We start from the raw sequence: 22,104 nt of genomic DNA, 5'->3' as shown, positions 1-22,104 counted from the left end.
CATCCTTTTGTGTATTTGATATCCGAGGGCAAATTACAGTCCTGACATTAAAATCCTCCCAACACATATGGAGCTTCTCATGTATCATTACTGTGATAAAGAGCTGGATGACACTGGAGGCTATTTCCTGGCTGTCACCCTCATCTCCACCTCACACGTCACACACACACACAGCTTCAGATCTGGATTGCCCTGGGATGTGATTTGACTCATCAGGGTGACTGTGGTGGGTCTGTACACGGTTGTTAAATATAAAAAAAACCACATCCTCGCACAGCAGCCACACATTTCCAAGGATCATGAGGTATTTACAGCAGCCTCTGGTTTGCATTGCAGACTACATGACTGCAAGATGCAGCCAGAAGTGAGGTAAACTACACTGTTATTTCTATCTATTTTGCAAGACAGAACAAACAAGCTAAATAAATTGTAATCCTTGGTAACACAACTACAGTTGCAATTTTTTCAACCATATCAATTAACGGTAATGTATATTTTACACATGCATTCGTCTGCAAAATTACAGACATTGTATTTCCTAAAGTGTAAAACAGTATTTAACACTTCCTTTGATTTAGCTGCTTGCAAGCTTACATTCAGTGATGTTACAGTACTGTTAGCTAACGTTACCATTTCATGGAACAAATAAAGTAACAATTAATGGACCAAATGCATTCACAATCACACAAAAAATAGTTAAGAGGCAAAAGGACAACAAAACAGGCAGGCCACAAAAAGATGAGCTAATTTTAAAGTTCCATTATAGAGCCATGTCTCTGGGTGTAACGTAAGCATACTTTCAGGCAGCTTTTTTTGTTGTCAGATCAGGAAAGTTTAATAATTTTTTTTATGTAGTCATTTACTGTAATTATTAGACTCCCAAGTATCCTTTGTTCCTGTCATGTAACTGACAGATATGATTATTGTCCCTTCAAGTGGTTTATCTTGAGGAGATGTTAATGAAGACATAATTTCATGCGCCATTAACCCCCAATTGCGTGTACACGCACACATATACAAACACACACACACACACACACACACACAAACTCACACACACACACACACACACACACACACACAAAACTTCCCTGAAGAATCAGGTCATCTCTGACATGATTCATCCTTCAATCTAAACATACACACAGACTGAACACATTCACTGTGCCTCATTACATCCGTGTGTGTATCCATGCCTGAACAGACCTAATGACTGACGGGAGACACTCCACAGACTTACTGTACTCTGCTGCACGCACCATTGCCTTTCTCCTCTGCGTCCGTCTGTGTGCATGTCTCTGTGTTTTCCCGTCACAATGTGTGTGTGCTGTGCCCTCGCTGCCCTACAGTATAGTGGAGGAGGATATTAAGCTAATGGTTTATTAAAACAAAATGTCATGTTTCAGTAAAGCCAAGTGGGGGGGAAAAGAATCGAAGCTTATTAGGATTCATTAGGGGGTTCCAGTCCGTTACCATACTTTCATGCACTAGAAAACCCAGAATGAGACATGTTGGCTCTGCTGTTCCATCTGATCCAATGTTAAGTGAAAGCAGGTGACTCATACTGTATTTGGTAAAACTGTGTGCTCCCTTGACAGGTTTGAACAGACTGGGGGTGGATATTACTCATATTTACTAGCAATGGAAGGAAAACACATCAGCCACAACAGAGTTTAAATTAGAAAATGAACAAATCAGCAATATGTAAAACAAGGTGTTGATGTTAATTTCACCTAATGCCTCTTTTTTTACTCCATGAAAACTTTGAGCCAAAAATTAAAGAACAGAATGAACTAAGAGGCTTTCTGGAAATAGTGAAAAAAATGTGTAATACTGAAAGGAATTTTTTGGAAATCACTGTGTTCAGTGATGTTCATGATGTTCCAATACACATTCAATTTAGATTATATCAGATCTACACACACAAATCTTTTGGGGATTTAATGTACAGTGATGTCACTGCAGTGATTTTACTATTACAGTGATGTCACTATGGTGAATTTTGAGTGATAACACAACAGTGGCATAGTTCCATGGCCATTGCTCCACTATGATTTCTAACAGTTTCTTGTAGTGAAACTTTGGAAAGTTACGTGATGTCACATGAAAAGAATCCCTGAAGAGAAGTTATGGAAGGTGCACCAAACCAAAAAGGGAAAAATGGCAGCCCAGAAAGCTCAGTTGGAAGAGCAGGCGCCCATATGTAGAGATTTACAGCTTGACGCGTTGGGCCGGGGTTCAACTCCGACCTGCGGCCCTTTGCTGCATGTTGTTCCCCCTCCCTCTCCCCTTTTATTTCTTCAACTGTCCTATCAAATAAAGGCCAAAATACCCCCAAAACCACCTTAAAAAAAATAAAATGAAGAAAAGTGAAGGCTAATCATGGCAACCCCAACTGAGCAGGCCAGTCCAGGCCTAGACTAGTACTAACAAGCTCAACACTATAAAACAAGAAGAATGCACTTTCTTTATTATCATGTCTTCTACATGTTTCCTCAACAGGATGCTGATTGGAAGACTACTGCATGTACTTGGGCTAGAATTCAAAGTTTGAGAGTTGTAGCGGCCTTATCTAAGGGGGATGCCGTTTAGCAAAGATTCAGTTGACACTCATGTGATGTTGACATTATGACATGTTTCAATGATGCCATTAGTCATAGTAAAATTCTAATAACTACAGTTACCTCGTCTCTTTAATGATGTCCCCATGATTGGATGCAGTGGGTTTGATGACGTGTGGCTGGGTTGGCTCAGGTGGTAGAGCAGGTGTATTTATGTCTTTTGCCTTGATGCAGAGGTCTAAGGTTCAAGTCCAACCTGTGATGATTACCTACATGTCTTCTCCCTTATCTCACCTCGCTGTCCTGTTCATTAAAGGTGGAATGCACAAAAATGTTATATTAAAAAAATGTAGTGATGTCACTGCTTTTGGCATTGGTTCTCCATGCAAATTACTATCAGGAAAATGAATTTGTGTGAAAACACATGTACAGGCATGCATGCACACCCCTGCACACGCACGCACACATGCACGCGCGCACATACACGTCATCAAGGTTCACTCACTAGCTCAGCTGGTGTGAAATAACATCTCTCCCTGTTTTAAAATGAGAGCATTTCCAGACTGTGGCCCCCTGCTGCTGTCAGCCTGAGATCAAGGCAGAGATCTGAGAGCAGGGGCAGTTAGACAGAATACTGCAAAAGGTCAAACAACTCTCTAACATATCGTGTTTAATTACATTTATTTTATTTTACAGAGGTGTTTGCAGATAATTTGACCCTCCCCACCAAAAAACTTAGCTGTGATGCACTGGACAGTGCAGTTAAAGGATAAGTAAAGATGATGTCAATACTGTTAATTTTGTCTACAAATGATCTATTATATATTTAACTTTGATTGATATCACAAGCCTCCTTTTTAAGGGTACAAAGACCAAGACGGCAGTAAAAATGTGCTATAATCCCTCCATGGTACATGCACTGTTGTTTGAATAAAGAACAAAAAGAGACGTCCAATGCCATTTCTCCCTGAACTGTTCTGAATCTGCCCTTAATTTCCCAGTTACAGTGACTAACCGTCCAGGAAATCCCTCTCCAAATGAAACAAGTGAATGTGTGCTGCAGTAAATGTCAGTGCTCCGCTGATTGAATGCAAGCCGACAGAGATAACTGTGGGGCAGCATGCCGTCAGGGAAGAGGGAGAGCGGCCCAGTGACCTAGACTTACTCCTCACGCCCCCCCAGCACTGCTGGCCCACTAGCTAGAACCAAACCACTTTATTCACTCCAAATTGTATCTTTTCTTACTCATTCTTAATAAAACAACAACTCAGAATTTTCAAATACAAACTCAAATACATTTTTCCACATGTAGCCCTAATCCTCTTCCATTGTGACCTGTTTGGAAAAAGTGTATTTTTTAATAACCCTTTTCAAGTGATTACCATCTGTAATTGCCTGACATTTCTGGAAATCTTGCAACAACATGACAAATGCCTCTCGTTTTGTACATTTGGTGCTGGAAGCTTCACACACAGGAAGAATGATGGGTGTGACCCAGACCTGAACTGTGCTGGATATTACAGAATAGCAAATAGGTGGTTGCCATAAAAAACACACATGGATGGGAGTTTGCCGTTGGAAACTTCAGTATTGCTTCTTTGAGAAACTTTATTCACTATGAAAGGTTCAAATTATTTATAGCTTTGAAAAAATATCTGTGGCTGATTTAATGTAATGTTTCCAGCATTTACTGTGGCAACACAGTGAACCGGTTCAAAAAATACTGCAAGGTACACGTGTGCCAACTTAATTGTGTGATAAAGCATTACTGGAATACAGAGCAAGGTCGTCCAGTATTCATCTCAGACAGTTGGTATGCTTCAAGTTTGATCAGTCTATTAATTAAAATGTACAGCATATCATTATTTAGTTGTTACAAATTGGCATTCAAAATCCTGCAATCAGGGACCCAAATTCTAGAAAATCCCTCCCTTTTCAAGGACATCTCTGCTTAATATGTTTCATGTAAGAGGCAGTAAGGATGGTGGGCAGCTACATACACCGTGAAACGGTTCCCAAAGGAGAGATGCAGTAGTTGAGCTTAAGGACGCTGACCCAACTGATGCAAAGCTACATGTTCTATCAACCTATCTCCAAAATAAGACTACTGTACTATAAAATGACTATATGTGGAGGATTTTTGAGAATGAGCTCTGATTAGGAGTAGTTGGTGTCTGCATGCACAGGATTTTGACAGCCCCATGTGACCAGAAACAGGTGGTACCCTCATTTCTATTCTATTCTGGGAACCATGCACAGCATTTGGGCAACTGCACTTGTATGCCAATTCTATGAACATAAAGACCAACGTCAGTGTCCACGACACTGTATGTTCAGCTGGGTCCATTTTGTTATCTAGTTCAGCTATCTATAACTCAGATGTAGATGCAGGGGGCAGGGAACTGTTTTCTATGTTAGAAAATGGTTTCCGACGACTCAATAGACCAGAATGCAATACAAGACGTGTGTAGTCTAGCGTTTCTTTATTAGATTCTTTCCTCTAAGTTCACACCCCTTTACTGATTTTTATTTCAAGGCATTTCGAGAGGAAGTCAGATTTTTTTTGTTTTTTTTGTTTTTACAATTAACATTTGATAAAGGCAGTTGCGGATCACCATGTAGTACAAAATGTAGACCATACCGTCATCAAACGTAATCAAACATAATAAACCAAAACCCTGATAGCACACATAAAATAACTACTAAATGCATTACATATTGATTATATCTTACATAAAAATGGGCAGCATTATCCTTTAAAGGTTTCTGTAAAATCTCACTTTAGCCCAAATGTGAGATTGGTAACACTGCTGCAGGCCATAGCAGAATGCAGTTAGCACACACACACACACACACACACACACACACACACACACACACACACACACACACACACACACACAGCAGTCAGCCTAAAAAAACTGGAGAAGGGTACAGGGCCACAGTGTGTAAACACCTCAGCTAATGCAGTTTTACTCACTGTCTCCTCTGCTTTGACTCTTTCAACCTCAGGAAGCTGCATTTATTTTGGTCATAAAGAAATGGTAAAGATCAAAGGATAACGGATTTAGGGATTGAGCATGTATGATGATGAGCATATAAATACATGTGTACTGTATATAAAATTTCTACATCACAGAAATACAAAAATCACAAATTGACTGAAGGTTTTTAACCAGGTAAAATCTCTGTATCCTTCTGATTCAGTTAGAATTTAAATGAGGTCAAATGCATCTGGTACAGAAATGGCAGTCAAATAGCAGAGCTGTAGTGGGTAAAATCCCCCTGTCCCTTTTCTCCTGGCAGTGTTGTGTCCTGGAGGCAGCGCTCCCACACAACAGACGGGACTCCCACCACACAGCCTGCAGGGTGGAGCTGTCTCACTGTAAAAAAAAAAGCTGCCAGCAGCACACAGAGTCCAATCACTTTGTCACAAAGGGGAGAGCTGATGCAGAACGCTTCCCATTTTTGTAAAAAAAAAATATATATATATATTTAAAAAATAGCAGTGGTGCCGTGTTGTGAAGGTAGCCTGAAGGCTGAGAGATGAGGCCTTGAGACCAGAAGGGTGTCTGTTCACACTCTGATAAATGAAGAAAAATGTGAACGTGGTGTGTTGTCGAGCCTGTAGGGAAATCTAGTTTCCATTTGACTTTTTTTCTGTGTCATCTCTGGATCTAGATGAAAGCTAATGTGTTTTCTCTGGCTTTGTATGCCCCAAATGAGTAGGTATATTGTGCACAGATAATGAGGGAAACTTCCAAAATTGCTTACTGGAAAGAAGCAGCCCATGATACTGGGTTCACTGGGTTTATTGGTTTTCCTAATTTGATTGCTTCTGAAGAAAAACCTCCATGTGTGTGACTCAATCAATACCTGCCCACAGTGTTCAGCTAACAGTGAACCCGAGGCCTCTTTCTCTGCAGGAATCGAGTGAAATGTGTACACGACATAAAGAATGATGATTATGGTGTAAAGGTGTGTTGTCGCGTCACTTTGGGATCAAATTAAACCCCTCATGAGTGGCAGAATCCTTAACAGGCCCTTTATTGTGGTCTGACCAAGCAAAACCGTTTTTAAAGCACGTTTTGTATTGAACCTTCTACAATCAACATACTGTTTAAAGTGTAGGGAACATATTAATGATTATAAAACTGGTAGCTCAAAATAAGCAATCTGATTGGTTCCTTGGGGACACAATAACCATGTACAGCCGCTATGATTCAAATTCCTTTGCACAACTCCGTGTCTGAGAAAAGAAACTGAGTAATTAAAACCTATATTCTATTGTCTAATTCTTAAAGTTGTATTTACGTCCTAAATAGCCTATTTCCATACTCTATGTTTACTCCTATCCCATTCTGTGCTTTATATGCACGTAAGACAAGAGAATGTGCCTCAATTTAAATATTGTATGTTTACAAAAAAGGTGTTATATATAATATAAGTATCTAGAGGATGGTCATGAATAAAGCAACCCAGTTTTAGGGGTTTTGTTGTTGCAAAAAAAAGAACAAAAAATAAAATAAAAGAACAAAAACAAAGAAAACCCTAACCCTAACCCTCAAAACATCAAAATAAAATTTCAATTCTGTCACCATTTCTTTCAGGTCTATGACTATGTTGTGGCACGTAACATTCTATTAATTTTTTTTTACATTAAGTCAATCAGTTAATCAATGTGTGTGTACTTCATGTGAAAGTGGTGTTCGGAGAGTGGTCCAAAAGGGGGCGCCACCATGGAGGACAGGCCCTGCAGGCTGCTGTGTGGAGCGGGTCTCATCCGGACTCGGGGAGAGCCGCTGCCATTGGCTCCTGCGACGTTATAAATACAGGCAAATGGCATTTAACGGCTCAGAACAGGCGGAGACACCGGAGGAGGCAGCCACGCAAGCTGGGAAGCACTTCTGTCGCTTCACATCTCGACGAATCCCACATATGCACACAGGATTGGACTTGTATACTTAATTCCGACTCAAATCAATGAAGGAGAGACGCTCGTGTCAAAAACTATCTCTGAAATCCGGCATGGATCCCAGTCAGAGTGTAAAGTGTAAGATAGTGGTGGTGGGAGACAGCCAGTGCGGGAAGACTGCCCTGCTTCACGTGTTCGCCAAGGACTGTTTCCCCGAGGTGAGACCCTGCAAAACCCGCACACTGATCAACATGATGCTAATTAACCTGCTTTATTAATACATGGGGATAATTAAACAGCTCGCGCTTTTATAGAGCTGGATGTGTCAGATGGGTTGGTGCTCCAGTAATGATGAAGGGCATGCATTGAGTTTTATCTGTAGGATGCATGTATATTTAGTATGTGGTGTAATAAATGCATTACAACAGGGACAACAGTGCTGTATAGTAGTTGAGCATTGGCACTAGTTATTGTAAAGGTAATAATGTTTTATTACTTTTTATTATAAGCCTCATTTTTTGTAATTTCATCCAAAATGTAAGATGCAAACACTTGTTTTATTCCTGTTTCCTGCAGAGCTATGTCCCCACAGTGTTTGAAAACTACACAGCCAGTTTTGAAATCGACACGCAGAGGATTGAGCTCAGTTTGTGGGACACCTCAGGTAATTACGCCTTCCATCGCTTCTCTTGTGTGCTTCATGTTAATGTCTTTCATGGCAGTGTCATTGCAAAATCAGTTCTGGTGAAATGTTTGGACATGTCCAAACATGCGCAAACCCAATGTGACCCCTGTGGACATGCAAAGTGCTGTCCTGATGGTTAGAGAGATGATCAGATAGAGGTCAATTTGAACACTAACGCTGAGGTATTTCCCTAAAATGTCCAGATCACAAGATATAAAGAGACCCAGGCTTACATTTTAGAATAATGAAATGAAACTGTGACCCCATTTTAATCAATAAAGCTGGGTTAATCCTTTCTGTAGTCTGGGATTCCGGGCACGTTCCCCCTCCGATTAGGAAATGGTTCACCTTTTACCTACATGGAAACATTTGGTATGATGCTTCAGTGTTAACACAGAAATGCATCAAAGTGCTGGATTTGATTTATGAATTATTCCCAGCTGAGAAAAGTTAAAGCAGAAACCGGAAAGGAAAGATAATGACGGGCTGAATGGAGAGTGTGTTCATACATCTGGAGAACACACTTTGAAATTCTTCCCACTGTGGTTTTTGGGAAAGTTTTGTTGTGCAACACGTGTACTGGCTCCACAGATTTTATCATTTGTTGGTTGGACTTTGTGTTCAGGGTCCAAACCAGCTGCTGTGTGTGTGTGTGTGTATAAACAAACAACAAACCCACTTTCCCATCCATCAATGCCCAGCAGTGAAAAGCACAGCAGTCAGGCATGATTGAGGCGTATGTTGCGCGCGTGTGTGTGTGTGTGTGTGTGTGTGTGTGTGTGTGTGTGTGTGTGTGTGTGTGTGTGTGTGTGTGTGTGTGTGTGTGTGTGTGTGTGTGTGTGTGATGGGCGGGGACAAGCCTACAGCCAGCTGTTGCGGGTCTCCGGCCTGGAATTCCTGAGCGATGTCTGAGTAACTTTGTCGAACTCTAAAGATCTGTGTGAAATGAAGCAAAACTACAGAGTCAATTTACAAATGTTGATTTTGCACAAATGTTACAGCTGAACCTCCTTTAAACAGCAAAAGCGGCGCAAAGTTACATGTTTTCTGTGTTTTACACTCCAGAGTAAGTATCCCTTATTTCCAGGGTTAGTAACACCACAAGTGAGCAAAACAACAAGGTCAAATTTCAAATTATTTCGCCCCTACAGCACGTGAGTACTGTGGAAGTGGAAAGGTGAAAAAATGAAAGTCGGCTAGAGTGAGAATTTAGTTTTATTGCACTGTGTTGGCCCACTGCCTGGAGCCATTTTTCTTCTTCTCTCTGCTTCATAAAACAGCAAGGGGGGGACGCCGTTCCTATTAGATCAGTGGGTCTGAGATCGAGCCAGACCCCCCCACCCCCTTCAATCCTTAACCCAACCCAGCATGTGTGCACACACACACACACACACACACACACACACACACACACACACACACACACACACACAAACTCACTCACACACACACACACACACACACACACACAAACTCACTCACACAGTGACTGATACAGCTTTTGGCTTGACTGGTCCCTTTGTAGAGACACCCATCAGCTATAGCCAATCCAATCGATCCCTTATCTCCTGAGGTGTGTTGGGGAGGGGTGTGTGTGTGTGTGTATGTGTGTGTGTGTGTGTGTGTGTGTGTGTGTGACCCCAGCATGCACTAGAACAAAGACCAGGAGGATTTATACAAGAGAGAGGTGAAGACAAACACTCTGGACTGCCAACCCCCTCCCTAACAAACACTAGCCGACACACACTGGTGGTCTTTGTTCTGCAGTGATGAGTGGCCTAATGAGATGGCTGGCGCGTGAGTGTGTTTAAAAGGGAGGGAGATGGGAGTAATTCAGATCATTAAGGTAAATGCCTGCCAGTTGTATTGCCTTCCATTTGTCCCCCACCCTGCTTGTCTGTGCAAGCTTTGCTTCCCAGGCCTCAGGGTGGGGCCCGTTGGGGCCGAGGCGCAGCCTTTGATGCTTTGCATGTCTTTCACCAGCAGAGGAAGCGGTTTACGTTGTCTGTCTGCGTGTCTAAATGAGCTGCAAAGGTGTTTGTGCAACAGGAGGACAGGAAGACAGGAAGGTAAACAGAACCACCCCTGTGGCCCTGTGTGCCTGAGGCCTCTTCTCATTGTCCTGAGTTGAAATGAGCAAAAGTCATACTCAAAACCTAAAAGTAAACAGGCAAAAAGACAAAGTTGCAACTAACAACTGTTTCCGTTACAAACATGTCAAAAATAGGAGCAACAACATAAAGCCTACCCATCCCACTTTCCCAGCCCAAGGGTCCCACCCAAAGATATTTACTTTACAGTCATATATAACAGAGAAAAGCCACAAATCCTCACATTTGGGAAGGCAACAACAATTTCCTTCTTTTTACAACGTATTTGTAGTTGTAGTTTGTTTGGCTGAATGGCGGCAGCACAACAAGCTGTGAAAACAATGCTGACATACTTACGGCTAATGACTGGTGTTAATGTTGATCTGCCACAAAAAAGGACAGAAACAGACTACAACGGACAGTTAGGACCGCAGAAAAGATCATCGGTGCCAACTTGCCCTCCGTTCATTACTTATACGCTTCCAGAGTCAGAAAACACTCACAGGAAACATCACTGCAGACCCATCTCACCCTGGACACAACCTGCTCCAGATCCTCCCCTCTGGCAGGCGCTGCAGAGCACTGTACGCCAAGACCAACAGACTCAGGAACAGTTTCTACCCACAAGCCATCTCTCTGATGAACAGCTGAATTCTGTCTCACAGTGTCAGGTTTAATTCCTGTGCAATAACCCAGCACCATTGTCTCTAATCAGACTGTACTGCTTCCACTTGTTATGTAGTCATCTATTACAGAGCTGTTCATACTGTTCATATTGGAATACAATACTTAGAGACCTACGTGTTAGACCCCATGGATCTCATTTGATAATATTTATCCCCGGGAACCTAAAGGGAAAATTCTTGTTGTTTTTTGTTTAGTGCTGATTTGAACAGCTGCCAATTTTGCACATTAAAAGATGACCCACTTTAAGAAACAGGAAGAAAGTCCGTTTTTTAAAGGAAGCTACATTATGATAGAGGACAGAGCAGTCCGGATTATCATTTCCTTCTGTAGCTTCTAGAGCATGTTGCATGTGCGGTTTCGCCTATAATGCTGGACAGCTGAACTATGGGACTTTTTCATGCACTCAGTAAGCCCCCTCTGCTGCTCACACACACTGTGCCCCCTCCATTCTTTTGTCGGCAGCCATTGTTGCATTGGATCACATTTCTGGGCTCAGTGAATTGGAGCCGCATGTCAAGCATTCCTCAGACTAAAGGTTTCTACTTCCTCCTCTACAAAGACCCCTATTGTACCCAGTAGGCCCAGATCCTTAGCGGAGTGAAAGAGAAGTGGCGAGGTTCACTAAAGCCTTACCTTGTTTCAAGGGGAAATTGAATCACGCTGGAATTTGGCCACTTGTGGGAGAGCCTTGAGCAAACAGGGGTGATACAGTATATGAACTAAAGGACAGTGGAATCCTGGGAGAGATTAATAGGCTTCCTGTCTGCTAATGTCACAGAAGGGCTTTCTGTGTGATCTTACACCTGACATTAAATTCTCTGTCCGGTCTTGACACTGAACACCTTGCACTCCAGGCTCTCTGTGTCCTTCTGTTCCTGTTTCAATGCACACGTTGAACTTCAATTGTGTGTTGTAATGTGGAGTCGAACTTGAGTCACACTTTGTTAACGTGACCTCAAGTGTCATTAACACCCTCAGAGCTCATTTACGTAGATCTTTATAGTGCTTTAGGTGCATTCACATGTGAATGTTAGGAGGTTTTTGTTTGTTTTTTACATTAGATGAGATCTGAGAGATACATTTTTGTCTTGAAGTTACATGTTACAAAAACAACAAAATCTTAAGTAAAGGAGTTATGGAAAAAACAACCGCTTACACTAAGGCAGTGTTCCTTTTTTACATAGACTTTGTTTCAATGTTGTGCGATCAATCCCAACTTTGGTGATTATTTATTAGAACATTGTTTTGTTTCATATACTGTCACTCATAACATATTATATCATAAAATGTTGTATTGTTGTATATTGTTTTGCATCATTACATATCGTATTGAATTGTTGCATTTTGTATTGCATCGTTGCATATGATATTGTATCGTTGTTTATCTTATTGCATCATTACATATCGTATTGCATCATTACATGTCATGTTGTATTGCATCATTACATGTCATATTGTATTGTTACATATCGTATTGAATCGTTGCGTATTGAATTGTGTCGTTGCTAGGGGTGATTACTGACAGTAACATCATATAGTAACATATAATTACATGTCTTATGGTAAAATATCACATCGTCACATATTGTACCATATTATTTCTCATCTTATTAATAAATTGTCCTGTAATTTAACACATCATATATATTTAAGATAATGTTTTGGGCATTTTTCAGGCCTTTATTCAAATGACATGTAGCAAAGGGCCGCAGGTCGGAGTCGAACCCCGGCCTGCTGCGTCGAGGAGTAAACCTCTATATATGAGCTCCCCCTCTACCGGCGAGCTATCAGGGCGCCCTAACACATCATAGCTTACTGTATTCATATCATATTAACTGTTAGAACAGCAGTGATTGCAGCAGCAATTAACTTGGTAACCACAGCAACAACAGCTTGTCTTTGTTCAGGTTACTTCGGTTTAAATTGCTCTGTCTTCTCCTCTGTTTATGTTAAATGTGTCTGGCTGCTGCAAGGTTACATATTTAAGCTCAGGGATGTGGGATGGCTGGACGCGCCTGTCGCTGTGTGTTGTTTCCACAGGTGTCCCTAAAGGCTTAAAGAGTCTCCACACACTCACACACACACACACACACACACACACACACACACACACACACACACACACACACACACACACACACACACACACACACACCATATGCTCTCACCGCCCCTCTGCTCACTTCTGCTCAGCTATGTTAGCTATGCAGTAAATCAGCAGGCCTGCAGACCTGTTGCCATACCTCCAGAATGTCAGACACAGCTGGCTTACCTCAGGACTTAGTGCGTTTGTAAATGTCTGTAAGCCATTTATGAGAAGTCTTCCTACAGAGTGGGTTGTCTTCAACATCGTGGAATATTTTAGAACTGTATTCAATAGGGCTGCTCGTTGTTTTGAGCCATATACGATACGATTTCTGTAGTCAATTAGTCATTTTTCATGCTGAATGACTTATTTTCAAGAACTTATGAACACATCTCTAGCAAACACACGATTTAAAATGGTGCTTTTGCATGTTATTTGTGGAGAAACTGTCAGTTTAATCAATTAGTCGACAAAATCTATCCTTGTTAGTTTACTAAGAATTTCTTTAATCGAGGACAGCTCTAGTTTTCCAGACCTCAGGAAATATCCAATTCTTTTTTCCTTTGTTGGTTGAAGTCAGGAAACATCTGGGACTCTGAATTCTGAGTCACATTACATGAATAGTGTAGAATATACTTTCCAACTTGTTTCATGTCCATTTACTGCATTAAGTGGTGCTTTTCATCCCAGCTGCTGTGGAAACCAGCCTTGAAAAGCACATTAACAAACCAGAAAGGAAGAACATTTTTACAATTTGGGAAGAGTTTCTGCTTTTGCTGTGGAAAGTCCTTTAGATTTTCATCAGGACCACATTGGAAGTTTGCCATTGTCTCACAGTATACTGTATCCTCTCATGTCATTGGGCGTTCATTGGCTGTGTGCAAAACACAAAGGAGTTGTCTAAGAGAAGGCGAGAGGGCTGGAGAGTGTGTGTGCCGATGTGTGTTTAAAGGGCGGACAGGGAGAACAGGGTGTGTGTCTTCCTTCCAGATTTAGAGATCCTGTGGGAGAACAATGACAGGAGCTAATTAGATGACGGTCACCAGGTTGTGTGTGTGTGTTTGTGTGTGTGTGTGTGTGTGTGTGTGTGTGTGTCTGTGTGTGTGCTAGCTCTGGGATTTCCTCTTATCTTTCCGGTTGGCATGAAGATGATCTTGAAGTGGAGTTTACTCTCAGAGCTGGCCTAAGTAAGATATGACTCTGTTATAAACAGCAGACAAGAAAAAGATGTCTCGCATTAAAAGTCTCCTGAAAACCATTAGCAGACCTGCTAACACACACTCTTCCACAAGCCACATGCAATGTTTGATCCTCTGCGAAAATTTCCAGTTTGTGTTGTGCAGCTTGAAGTGGTTTGCAGAGATGCACTCAGAGGAGCTGCAGCTATAAATACTAATCTCCAGGTAAATTAAGCGGAATATGTGCAGAGACACATTGAAACCAAGACCTCACACATTGAAGCCAGCAACTCGGGCATGTGTTTTCCCCTCATTGGGTTGGTAAAAACAATCAATTCACTGTTAAATGTCAACCGACTCTACAGCTTACCCTTTCAGTCGCAGTCTAATTTTTCCAGTGATTGGTTCCAGGCAGAAAAAAAGGAAAACCTTCAAACAATGCAATGCGCTCATGATTGATTGTGAGACAGACATGAAAAATGGGAAGTAAATTCTTGTGGTGGGTTTCCCACATTCTTCCAGGCTTTGTACTTCCCTTGCCGGGTTTGATTGCAGCCCTGATTCGTTTTTTTTTTTAGGTGGTGTCAGCTATCAGACGGCTTTCCAAAAGATCCTCCGGGATGAAGCGGGAAAGCTCAGAGTCAATGAGAAATAACATGCCTGTTACCATCTTTAACATATTATGGATCAAGACATCAAAACAATGTATGTTCCTGGCACCAATCCGTGGATACATAGTTTTTGAAATAGTAAAATGCATTAAGAGACAGAAATTAGTTGCATCCTGCAGGCCTGTATATCATCATTTGGGAATGTAACACTGAATTCATGGTTTGAGCAAATTGAGACAATAACCTCCTTAAAACATAAAATGTCCCATCATCACAACGTCCTTGCACACAATTACCCCCCATAAGATCAAAGGCAGGGTCAGTGCTGTAAGAAGGCTTCTTGTTTTTACATTTTAACGTTGAATGACATAGCCGGACTACAAAATGTAGCTGTTAGACTGTTACATTGCAAAGTGGTTTGCTAGAAAAAATAAGCAACTCTGTACTGTTTTTATATTTATAAAGTTCAGAAGGATTGTAATCTTTCTGCTGTCAGATAAGCGTGATCATTCTTTCCAGTTGTGATCTGGTCATTGTCCGTGCTGTGCTAGATAGCAGTCGAGTACTGACCGACAACTAATGCTCACAAACAGTAGTGTAGTGCCTTAAATTAAAGCACGTCACATTAATATTTAAAATCCTAACTTGAGAGCTGAGCAACAGCTCGTCCTGTCAGTCTGTGAAAAAAGTGTAAATGTTGCTTTTTATAACTAAAATGTGTTGTGTGGATTTCTACTTTCAGATTAATTGTCGTTCTTTGCACTTGTCCTTCGGCAAAATATTGATTGTTAGATGCACAACCAAGGTCAAAGTGAGAAGTTATGTCTAATATTAATTCTCATAACATTTAAGTATTGTTGCACTCAATGGGTGTACAGTTTTCACAGAATTGTTTATTGTCTCCCATTGGATGGGGCAGTAACCTAACCGGCCCATTTGACCCCCTCCCAGACAACTCTGGCTCATACACTGTGTGGACATAGATATGCTTCAGATTTCTGTGTGTAGCAGTGGTACATTTATTGTGCACACATCAGCATCGTCATGCTTTGTTCTGCGAGGCCCAGGAGTGGAAGGAAGCGCAGATTGTATAAACGGTGTCGTCTCCCATCCAGACTGTTTAGATTAGGAACACTAGATTGTGTGTGTGTGTGTGTGTGTGTGTGTGTGTGTGTGTGTGTGTGTGGGGCACATTCCTGGTTTTTCTCCACATCAGTGTTTAGAAAAGACCTCCCAGGGGAACCTTCAGTTTGCAAAAACAAAATTCTCCAGATTTTTGGCAGCCGTTTGCGTGTGGTAAGCTCTTGCTTGTCATGTGATCTAGACTCACCTTGACATGACGCCACCTCCCCCCCCCCCCTTCCTCTCTGGAGACGCTTTAGTCTGCCGGAGAGTTGGGCGTCTCCCTCACACATGGTATCAATTTTGAGTATGGGAGTCATTTCCTCCCTCTGAAGTTCTCCGTTTCTTGGGCGAGCATTTCTTCAACAAGTCATATCGTCGTAGTCAGCACATTCTTTCGACTGATGCGGCATTATTTGTTTTTCTCGCCTGGTTGCTATGGATTACTGCTGAACTGCAATCATGCCATATGAGAATAACTGTCAGAAATGCTTTAGGGTTAAAAGTGATGATTTGGCTGCATTCATGCATTCAAGAGAATGTTTGTGGTTCTCTTTAGATTTGTAGTTGCTGCCCCTCACTTTATTGCAGTAAAGACGTGTAGGCCTCCCTGGAAAAGTTTCTTCCACCATCCGTCTTGAATTTGGAAACGTGCTAATCCATTCTTTTGAACAAAAGTTGTCCAATTTTCTGGTGCATGTACCTGGGTAAACCTGGGTGTATGTACATTTGTGTGTGTATCCATGTCCTTGCCTAACAGCTCTAAAAACCAGACCAGTTGATCTGCATTATGTGTGACTACTGTTTGATCTTCTTGTTTTCCTCTGTTTCAGGATCTCCGTACTACGACAATGTGAGGCCTCTCTCCTATCCCGACTCTGACGCGGTCCTCATCTGTTTCGACATCAGCCGCCCTGAAACACTCGATAGCGTACTGAAAAAGGTTTGTTCCACCTTACTGACACATTCATTCATGAAGCAGCGATCAAGCCTTTGATAAGCTCAATAGAGGTCTTTTAGCCCTTAAACTCCACCACTGTAAAGTCTTTGATTAAGTTGGATCCGCTGACAAAGGCAGCGAGTCTACGGTCAAGAGATTTTTCTGTAGTCTCAGTCACGTCAGATCTTGTGATGTGAGGATGTAAAAAGCTGTAGTGTGACTGGAGGTTGGCTGGGTTGAATCCCCTGAGTGGCTAAAAGAAGTAACACACTGACTGACTTTTAAACTGAGGTGTGGCCGCCAGTTACTCACATGGAGCTAACGTCTGATGACTGTGGTCACACTGACTAGTGCACTAAACATAAACACGACATTCAGCATCAGACAGTCATCTGACTGGTAGAAGGCTTGGATTGTACTCAGAAAAAAATGTTGCTCAAAATGTAAAATCACTACTGTTTTTTGACAGTAAAAAACGCCTGGTAGTGCTCTTCTTTTGTGAGGAGCTTCCTGTTTTCATGGCGTGTGTTTTTAGCTGTCCATAAAAGTGACAATATGAGCAGGTTCACTGTGTTTACTGTAACGTTGTGTTGGTTACAGGTCCTGTTTCAGACAATGAGGGTCTACATTAGAATTAGCATTGGTCTCATTGGCTTTTAGTCAAGTGGTGTTTGTGCAGACAGAAAGTAACAGACATGTTGTACAAATGAACTTCCTCGTTGAATGTTGATGAACTTGATCCCCTGACCAGCCAGCCTGCCAGCCTGCCAGCCAGCCAGCCCTGAGGCACATGAGCCTCAGATTAAAGGCCCTGGAGAAATACCATCGATCACAGAGCATTTATTGTTGTCAGAGAGAAAACATGGGGATTATTTGTAGTTCCCTTCCAGGGTTGAAAGTGTGAGGGGCTCCAGGAAGTGGCAGCTTTAACCTTTGTACTTAAAGGACGGGTGACAGGGGTGGGGGGACTCATGGGATTTTGTGTCAGGTCATTCTGGCCAACATGCATATTTTAACACTTCATTGCAGTTAAACAATACTGTTCAAACATTTGGCTTTGCTTGGTTTATTTTCATATGTGGTCTATCAAGAAAATGGGAGCTAAACTTTGCACAGCCGTGCTAGATTATTTACCATTTTGCTTTCTCCTGTTGAATCAATTAAGATGGAACATAGTTTTTTCTCCGAGTGTTGCATGATGCAAGCTTTGTCTTTCTCCACAGTGGAAAGGGGAGATCCAGGAGTTTTGTCCCAACACTAAGATGTTGTTGGTTGGATGCAAGTCAGACCTGCGCACCGACCTGAGCACACTGGTGGAGCTTTCCAACCACAGACAGACACCAGTCTCTTATGACCAGGTATGCAGATCAAAAGTGTTGTAGATGACAGATTATAAACGGCAGATTTGAATGTAACATGCAATTAGCAAAGCAGTTTTGTAACTGGAATCATTCATGAATAATCGCTCAATGTTATTTAAGCTATAACTGATCCCTGAGAGAGAAAATCCTGTCATTGTTGACGCAAGTATTTAAAAAAAAAACATGCGTCACCCTAACCCGCAAGCCTTTTATTTCCCTGGTGACCATATTTGACCTCTTCCTCCCCAGGGTTCCAACATGGCCAAGCAGATCTCGGCGCCCTACATCGAGTGCTCGGCTCAGCAGTCAGAGAACAGTGTCAGAGACATTTTCCACGTGGCCACACTGGCTTGCATCAACAAAAATAGCAAAAACGTCAAGCGCAGTAAGGCCACCCGCGGCAACAAGAGGATCTCACACATGCCAAGTAGGCCCGACCTGGCGGCTGTGGCCTCGGACCTCCGGAAGGACAAAGCCAAAAGTTGCTCAGTGATGTGACTGATCAGACTGAGGGGGATTAGACTGAGAATGAGGACAGCGCACAGTGCCAGCAGGAAGCTATGGGGCAACGCTCATTCCTGCATGCTAAAGACCCCTTATTTGTCTGGAAAGGGGTTTTATGAGCTTCAATTCATGTACACGTTGCTGGAATACTCTGTACCAGTGAAAACTCAATACGTAGTAGCATCCCAATCCATGCGCACCCCCCTCCCCCCTCTGCCCCACCAGACGAGGAAGCCATCTGTCAGCGAGCTACCTGCTCGAGGAAGTGACCTGCTTCCTTTGGGAGGACAGAGCGGTTGAGGCTTTCGAGCGGCCGAGGCTTTCAACACCAGCAGGAAATGAGCATGAGGAGCGATGTTATTTAGGAGATGCTCATTTGTAAAGGATGGGTTTAAGAACATGTGATCTTTTGAAGGAGAGCCAAAGCCGGTGATGGGGGTGGGGGTGGGGGTGGGGGTGGGGGGGTTGCTGCCTGGGAAAAAAAAAGAGGAGGGGCTGTTTGTGCTGGATCAGAGACTTTCTGCTTGGAAGTCTTGTACACCAACTCGTCACTGTAGTTTGGAACTGATTCACTTTCTCCCCCCGCCCCACCCAAGCTCCTGTGACTGTGTAGTCTGTGTACAAAGGACATTAGAAGAGCAATTTCTCAGTCCTGCACAAAGGAAACCTGACGCTGTTTGTCCCCTGTCTCTGATATCTCGTCGGTATAATGTGAAGTCATTGCTGTGTTACTGCATCTGTTTAATTTTATCTTCATCCTGATGAGTTGAAACCATTTAAACAGCTAATCCTCGGAGCGGTTCTTTGAGTTTATAACAGCTTGTTTGTAGCAGTCAGACAGCCATTCTGTGCCCGTTTATTTTACCTCAACAGCTATAGATAAAAAGACTGAAGATAGAAGATAAAATGACTCAAAGCTGAATTTAGACTCCAGGATATGGCCAACAATTCATCAAGTCCTTGTGATGAACAAATGCAATTTGGCCTTTTTAATTAGTGACACTGTTTTGAAATGAAAATAAACCCTTAAAACCCTTAATGGTCCCTTAATGGGTCGGAAAGCTTTAGTTGACACATGGACTAATTGTTTTAATGTGAATAATCTACCAGGCTGACAGCCAGTTTGAGCTATGAGTTATTTTCCCACTGCACTTTAGGGAGGGAATGTAAATGTAAGCAACAACTAAAGCTTGTTTATCAGGCGGTGGAAGCATCAGAGCTCTTTGCCTTGCATTTCCATGTGTTCAGCCTCTGCTGTTTGGTCAAATCCTCACACAGGCCCGGTCACACCCGCAACTATTTGGATAATCAAATAATTGTCATTTTACACAGCTTTTTAACAGTTTAAAGACTAAATGACTACTTAAGAAACTAATCGTCAGGTTAATAGTCACTGAAAATAATCATTAGCACTACTTCATTGAATGACGTGGTGTACTGAGCGGAGGCGGGGTAAACGACGCAGACAAAAATGGAAAAGAAGCTCAGGTTCTAATGTGTCTGATTGGCGTTAACTGTCTGGCTAGCTCGTTAGTTGTTAGGTAACTACTCTCTGATTCAGTTTTTTTTAAATACCAATAATTTCTGGGGACAAAACAAGACATTTGAGGACGTCATCTTGGGCTTTTGAAAACCACTGATCTATTTTTTTCACCATTTTCGGACATTTTATAGACCAAACTAATCGGTTAATTGTGAAAATAATTGTTACTTGCGTCCCTCTTTAGAGGTTACATATTTTGCAATGGCAAGGAAAATAATTTAGCTGTTTCACTTTCTAGTGTGACCGGGCCTTTGCTTAAATTGTAGTTTAGTTTTATTTCCCTTACGTGGTTCAAAAGTAGGTCATTTCAGTGGATGGGTTCCAATAACCTTCATTTGAATTATGTCATCATGTACACAACAAATGGGTTAATTTGAAAATGAGACTTTTTCAAAGTCTTGACCAACAGTGTTGTTTACAGTGTAAATTTGTTTTGTTTTTTTCTCTAACAGTGCCAGTAAGGAGCTGTTTAAATATCAGAGGTATTGATGCACTTTTAATGTAACGTCCCATAATCTTGTTGCAAATTCCGGTGCTGTCTCTTTTGGCAGCTCAGTGGCCCAACTCTTATCTTAGTTTTTTCTGACCTGTTGTCTCTCCCCCATGTACAGTATCATGTTTTCTTGAATGTTGATGTCCCCTTCAAATGTTTTTGCCAATGTTGTTGCCGCAATATTTATTGAATTATATATTTTCCCTTTAGAATAAATGCAAATGGAATTGAAGAGAAGTGTGTTTTCTGTTCATTGAGAGAAAACATGTACTTTGCACAGCAGCTGGATTCTCTGGAGATATCATACACACGGAAATCCCTCTAGTCAGGCTTCAAGTGAAAGATTTTGTGTCTGAACAGCAGCGGACCGGACCAATCAGCATCCGGAGAAGAGCTGCTGGCAGCTCTGCCGCGTGGTTAGGTGTGTGTGACCACTGTGACAAACAATACAATGGCGGACGTGATTGACAGATGGTTTTTTGAAAGTGCCAGCCCTTTTACAAACAGTTTCCAATAATAAAATAGGATAAGATAAGATAAGAAAACCTTTATTTGTCCCACATTGGGGAAATTGTGGATGGCTTCTCAGATGGGTCTGTGTAGGGCTACACGACATGAGGAAAATATGGGATATGCGATATCGTTGAATATCGCGATAATGATATATAAACCGAAATTAAAGAGTACTCCGTTCTGCCTTTCTGTTGCTTGCAGTATTCTGCTAAAATACAATACATTGCTTGGTGAAATTAAATCAAATGAAAGGAAATCATTTACAACATTCTTTTATTGAACATTGAACCTCTTAAAAAAATTACATACATTATAAAGTGTAATTTTCGAACTAATGCAAAAAATCTTGGTGTCTTTCACATTATGTTGCAGCCTGTGTATATTGCGCTAGTTGATATTGCAATGATGATAAAAAAACTAAACATTGTGCAGCCTTAGTTCTGTGTAACCATCTGGAGGTTAAGAAAACATGACGTCAAGTAAACTGAAGCCGTAATAGTGCGACCTTTCAGTCCACACGTTATCACTTTACCAGAGCACCTAATTCACTTATAGGAAGCACACCTGTCTTTCATTTAAAGCAAATCGGTTGTGTTGATGTTGGCACGGATCGTATTTTTCTTAACATTGCGTCATTGGGTTTTCACAAAATGTCACACTTTTCTCTGAAATGAGGTAATGGCTATCATTTCTGCACATGTTTAGGCTGCTGTCAAAGATATTTTTTCTTATGCCAACGTTGAATTAATATAGAAAGAAATAGCTTGAATCAACATTCACATAAATTGGTGTATGCATACAGGTTGTTTCATTTG

At 41.7% G+C, this 22,104-nt stretch overlaps 1 protein-coding gene across 2 annotated transcripts; it reads left to right on the top strand.

Moving 5' to 3' along the window:
* The first annotated feature begins 7,398 nt into the window (after nucleotides 1–7,398).
* rnd3a (Rho family GTPase 3a) lies at nucleotides 7,399–21,008 on the top strand. Of its 2 annotated transcripts, XR_004655575.1 has the most exons (6): nucleotides 7,399–7,694; nucleotides 8,053–8,140; nucleotides 16,769–16,878; nucleotides 18,099–18,233; nucleotides 18,486–19,190; nucleotides 19,230–21,008. XR_004655575.1 is itself a non-coding variant. In XM_034864712.1 (5 exons), exons 1-5 carry the CDS (start codon nucleotides 7,545–7,547, stop codon nucleotides 18,732–18,734), a joined length of 732 nt encoding a protein of 243 aa, XP_034720603.1. In that variant the 5' UTR covers nucleotides 7,399–7,544; the 3' UTR covers nucleotides 18,735–21,008. The 2 variants fall into 2 exon arrangements, 1 of the variants encoding a protein (XP_034720603.1); XM_034864712.1 differs by having other exon boundaries at nucleotides 18,486–21,008.
* The last annotated feature ends 1,096 nt before the right edge of the window (nucleotides 21,009–22,104 follow it).

This window comes from Etheostoma cragini, chromosome 24 (genome assembly GCF_013103735.1).
Source record: "Etheostoma cragini isolate CJK2018 chromosome 24, CSU_Ecrag_1.0, whole genome shotgun sequence".
Taxonomy (NCBI): Eukaryota; Metazoa; Chordata; class Actinopteri; order Perciformes; family Percidae; genus Etheostoma; species Etheostoma cragini.
This window is presented reverse-complemented; position numbering and strand designations above follow the sequence as displayed.

What these genes read in the sequence shown, in the direction of transcription:
- rnd3a (XM_034864712.1), top strand. Translation starts at nt 7,545, where the DNA reads ATGAAGGAGAGACGCTCGTGTCAAAAACTATCTCTGAAATCCGGCATG. An exon ending in CAGTTTGTGGGACACCTCAG is followed by an intron (nt 8,141 to 16,768) that starts GTAATTACGCCT and finishes CCTCTGTTTCAG; the next exon opens with GATCTCCGTACTACGACAAT. An exon ending in TCGATAGCGTACTGAAAAAG is followed by an intron (nt 16,879 to 18,098) that starts GTTTGTTCCACC and finishes CTTTCTCCACAG; the next exon opens with TGGAAAGGGGAGATCCAGGA.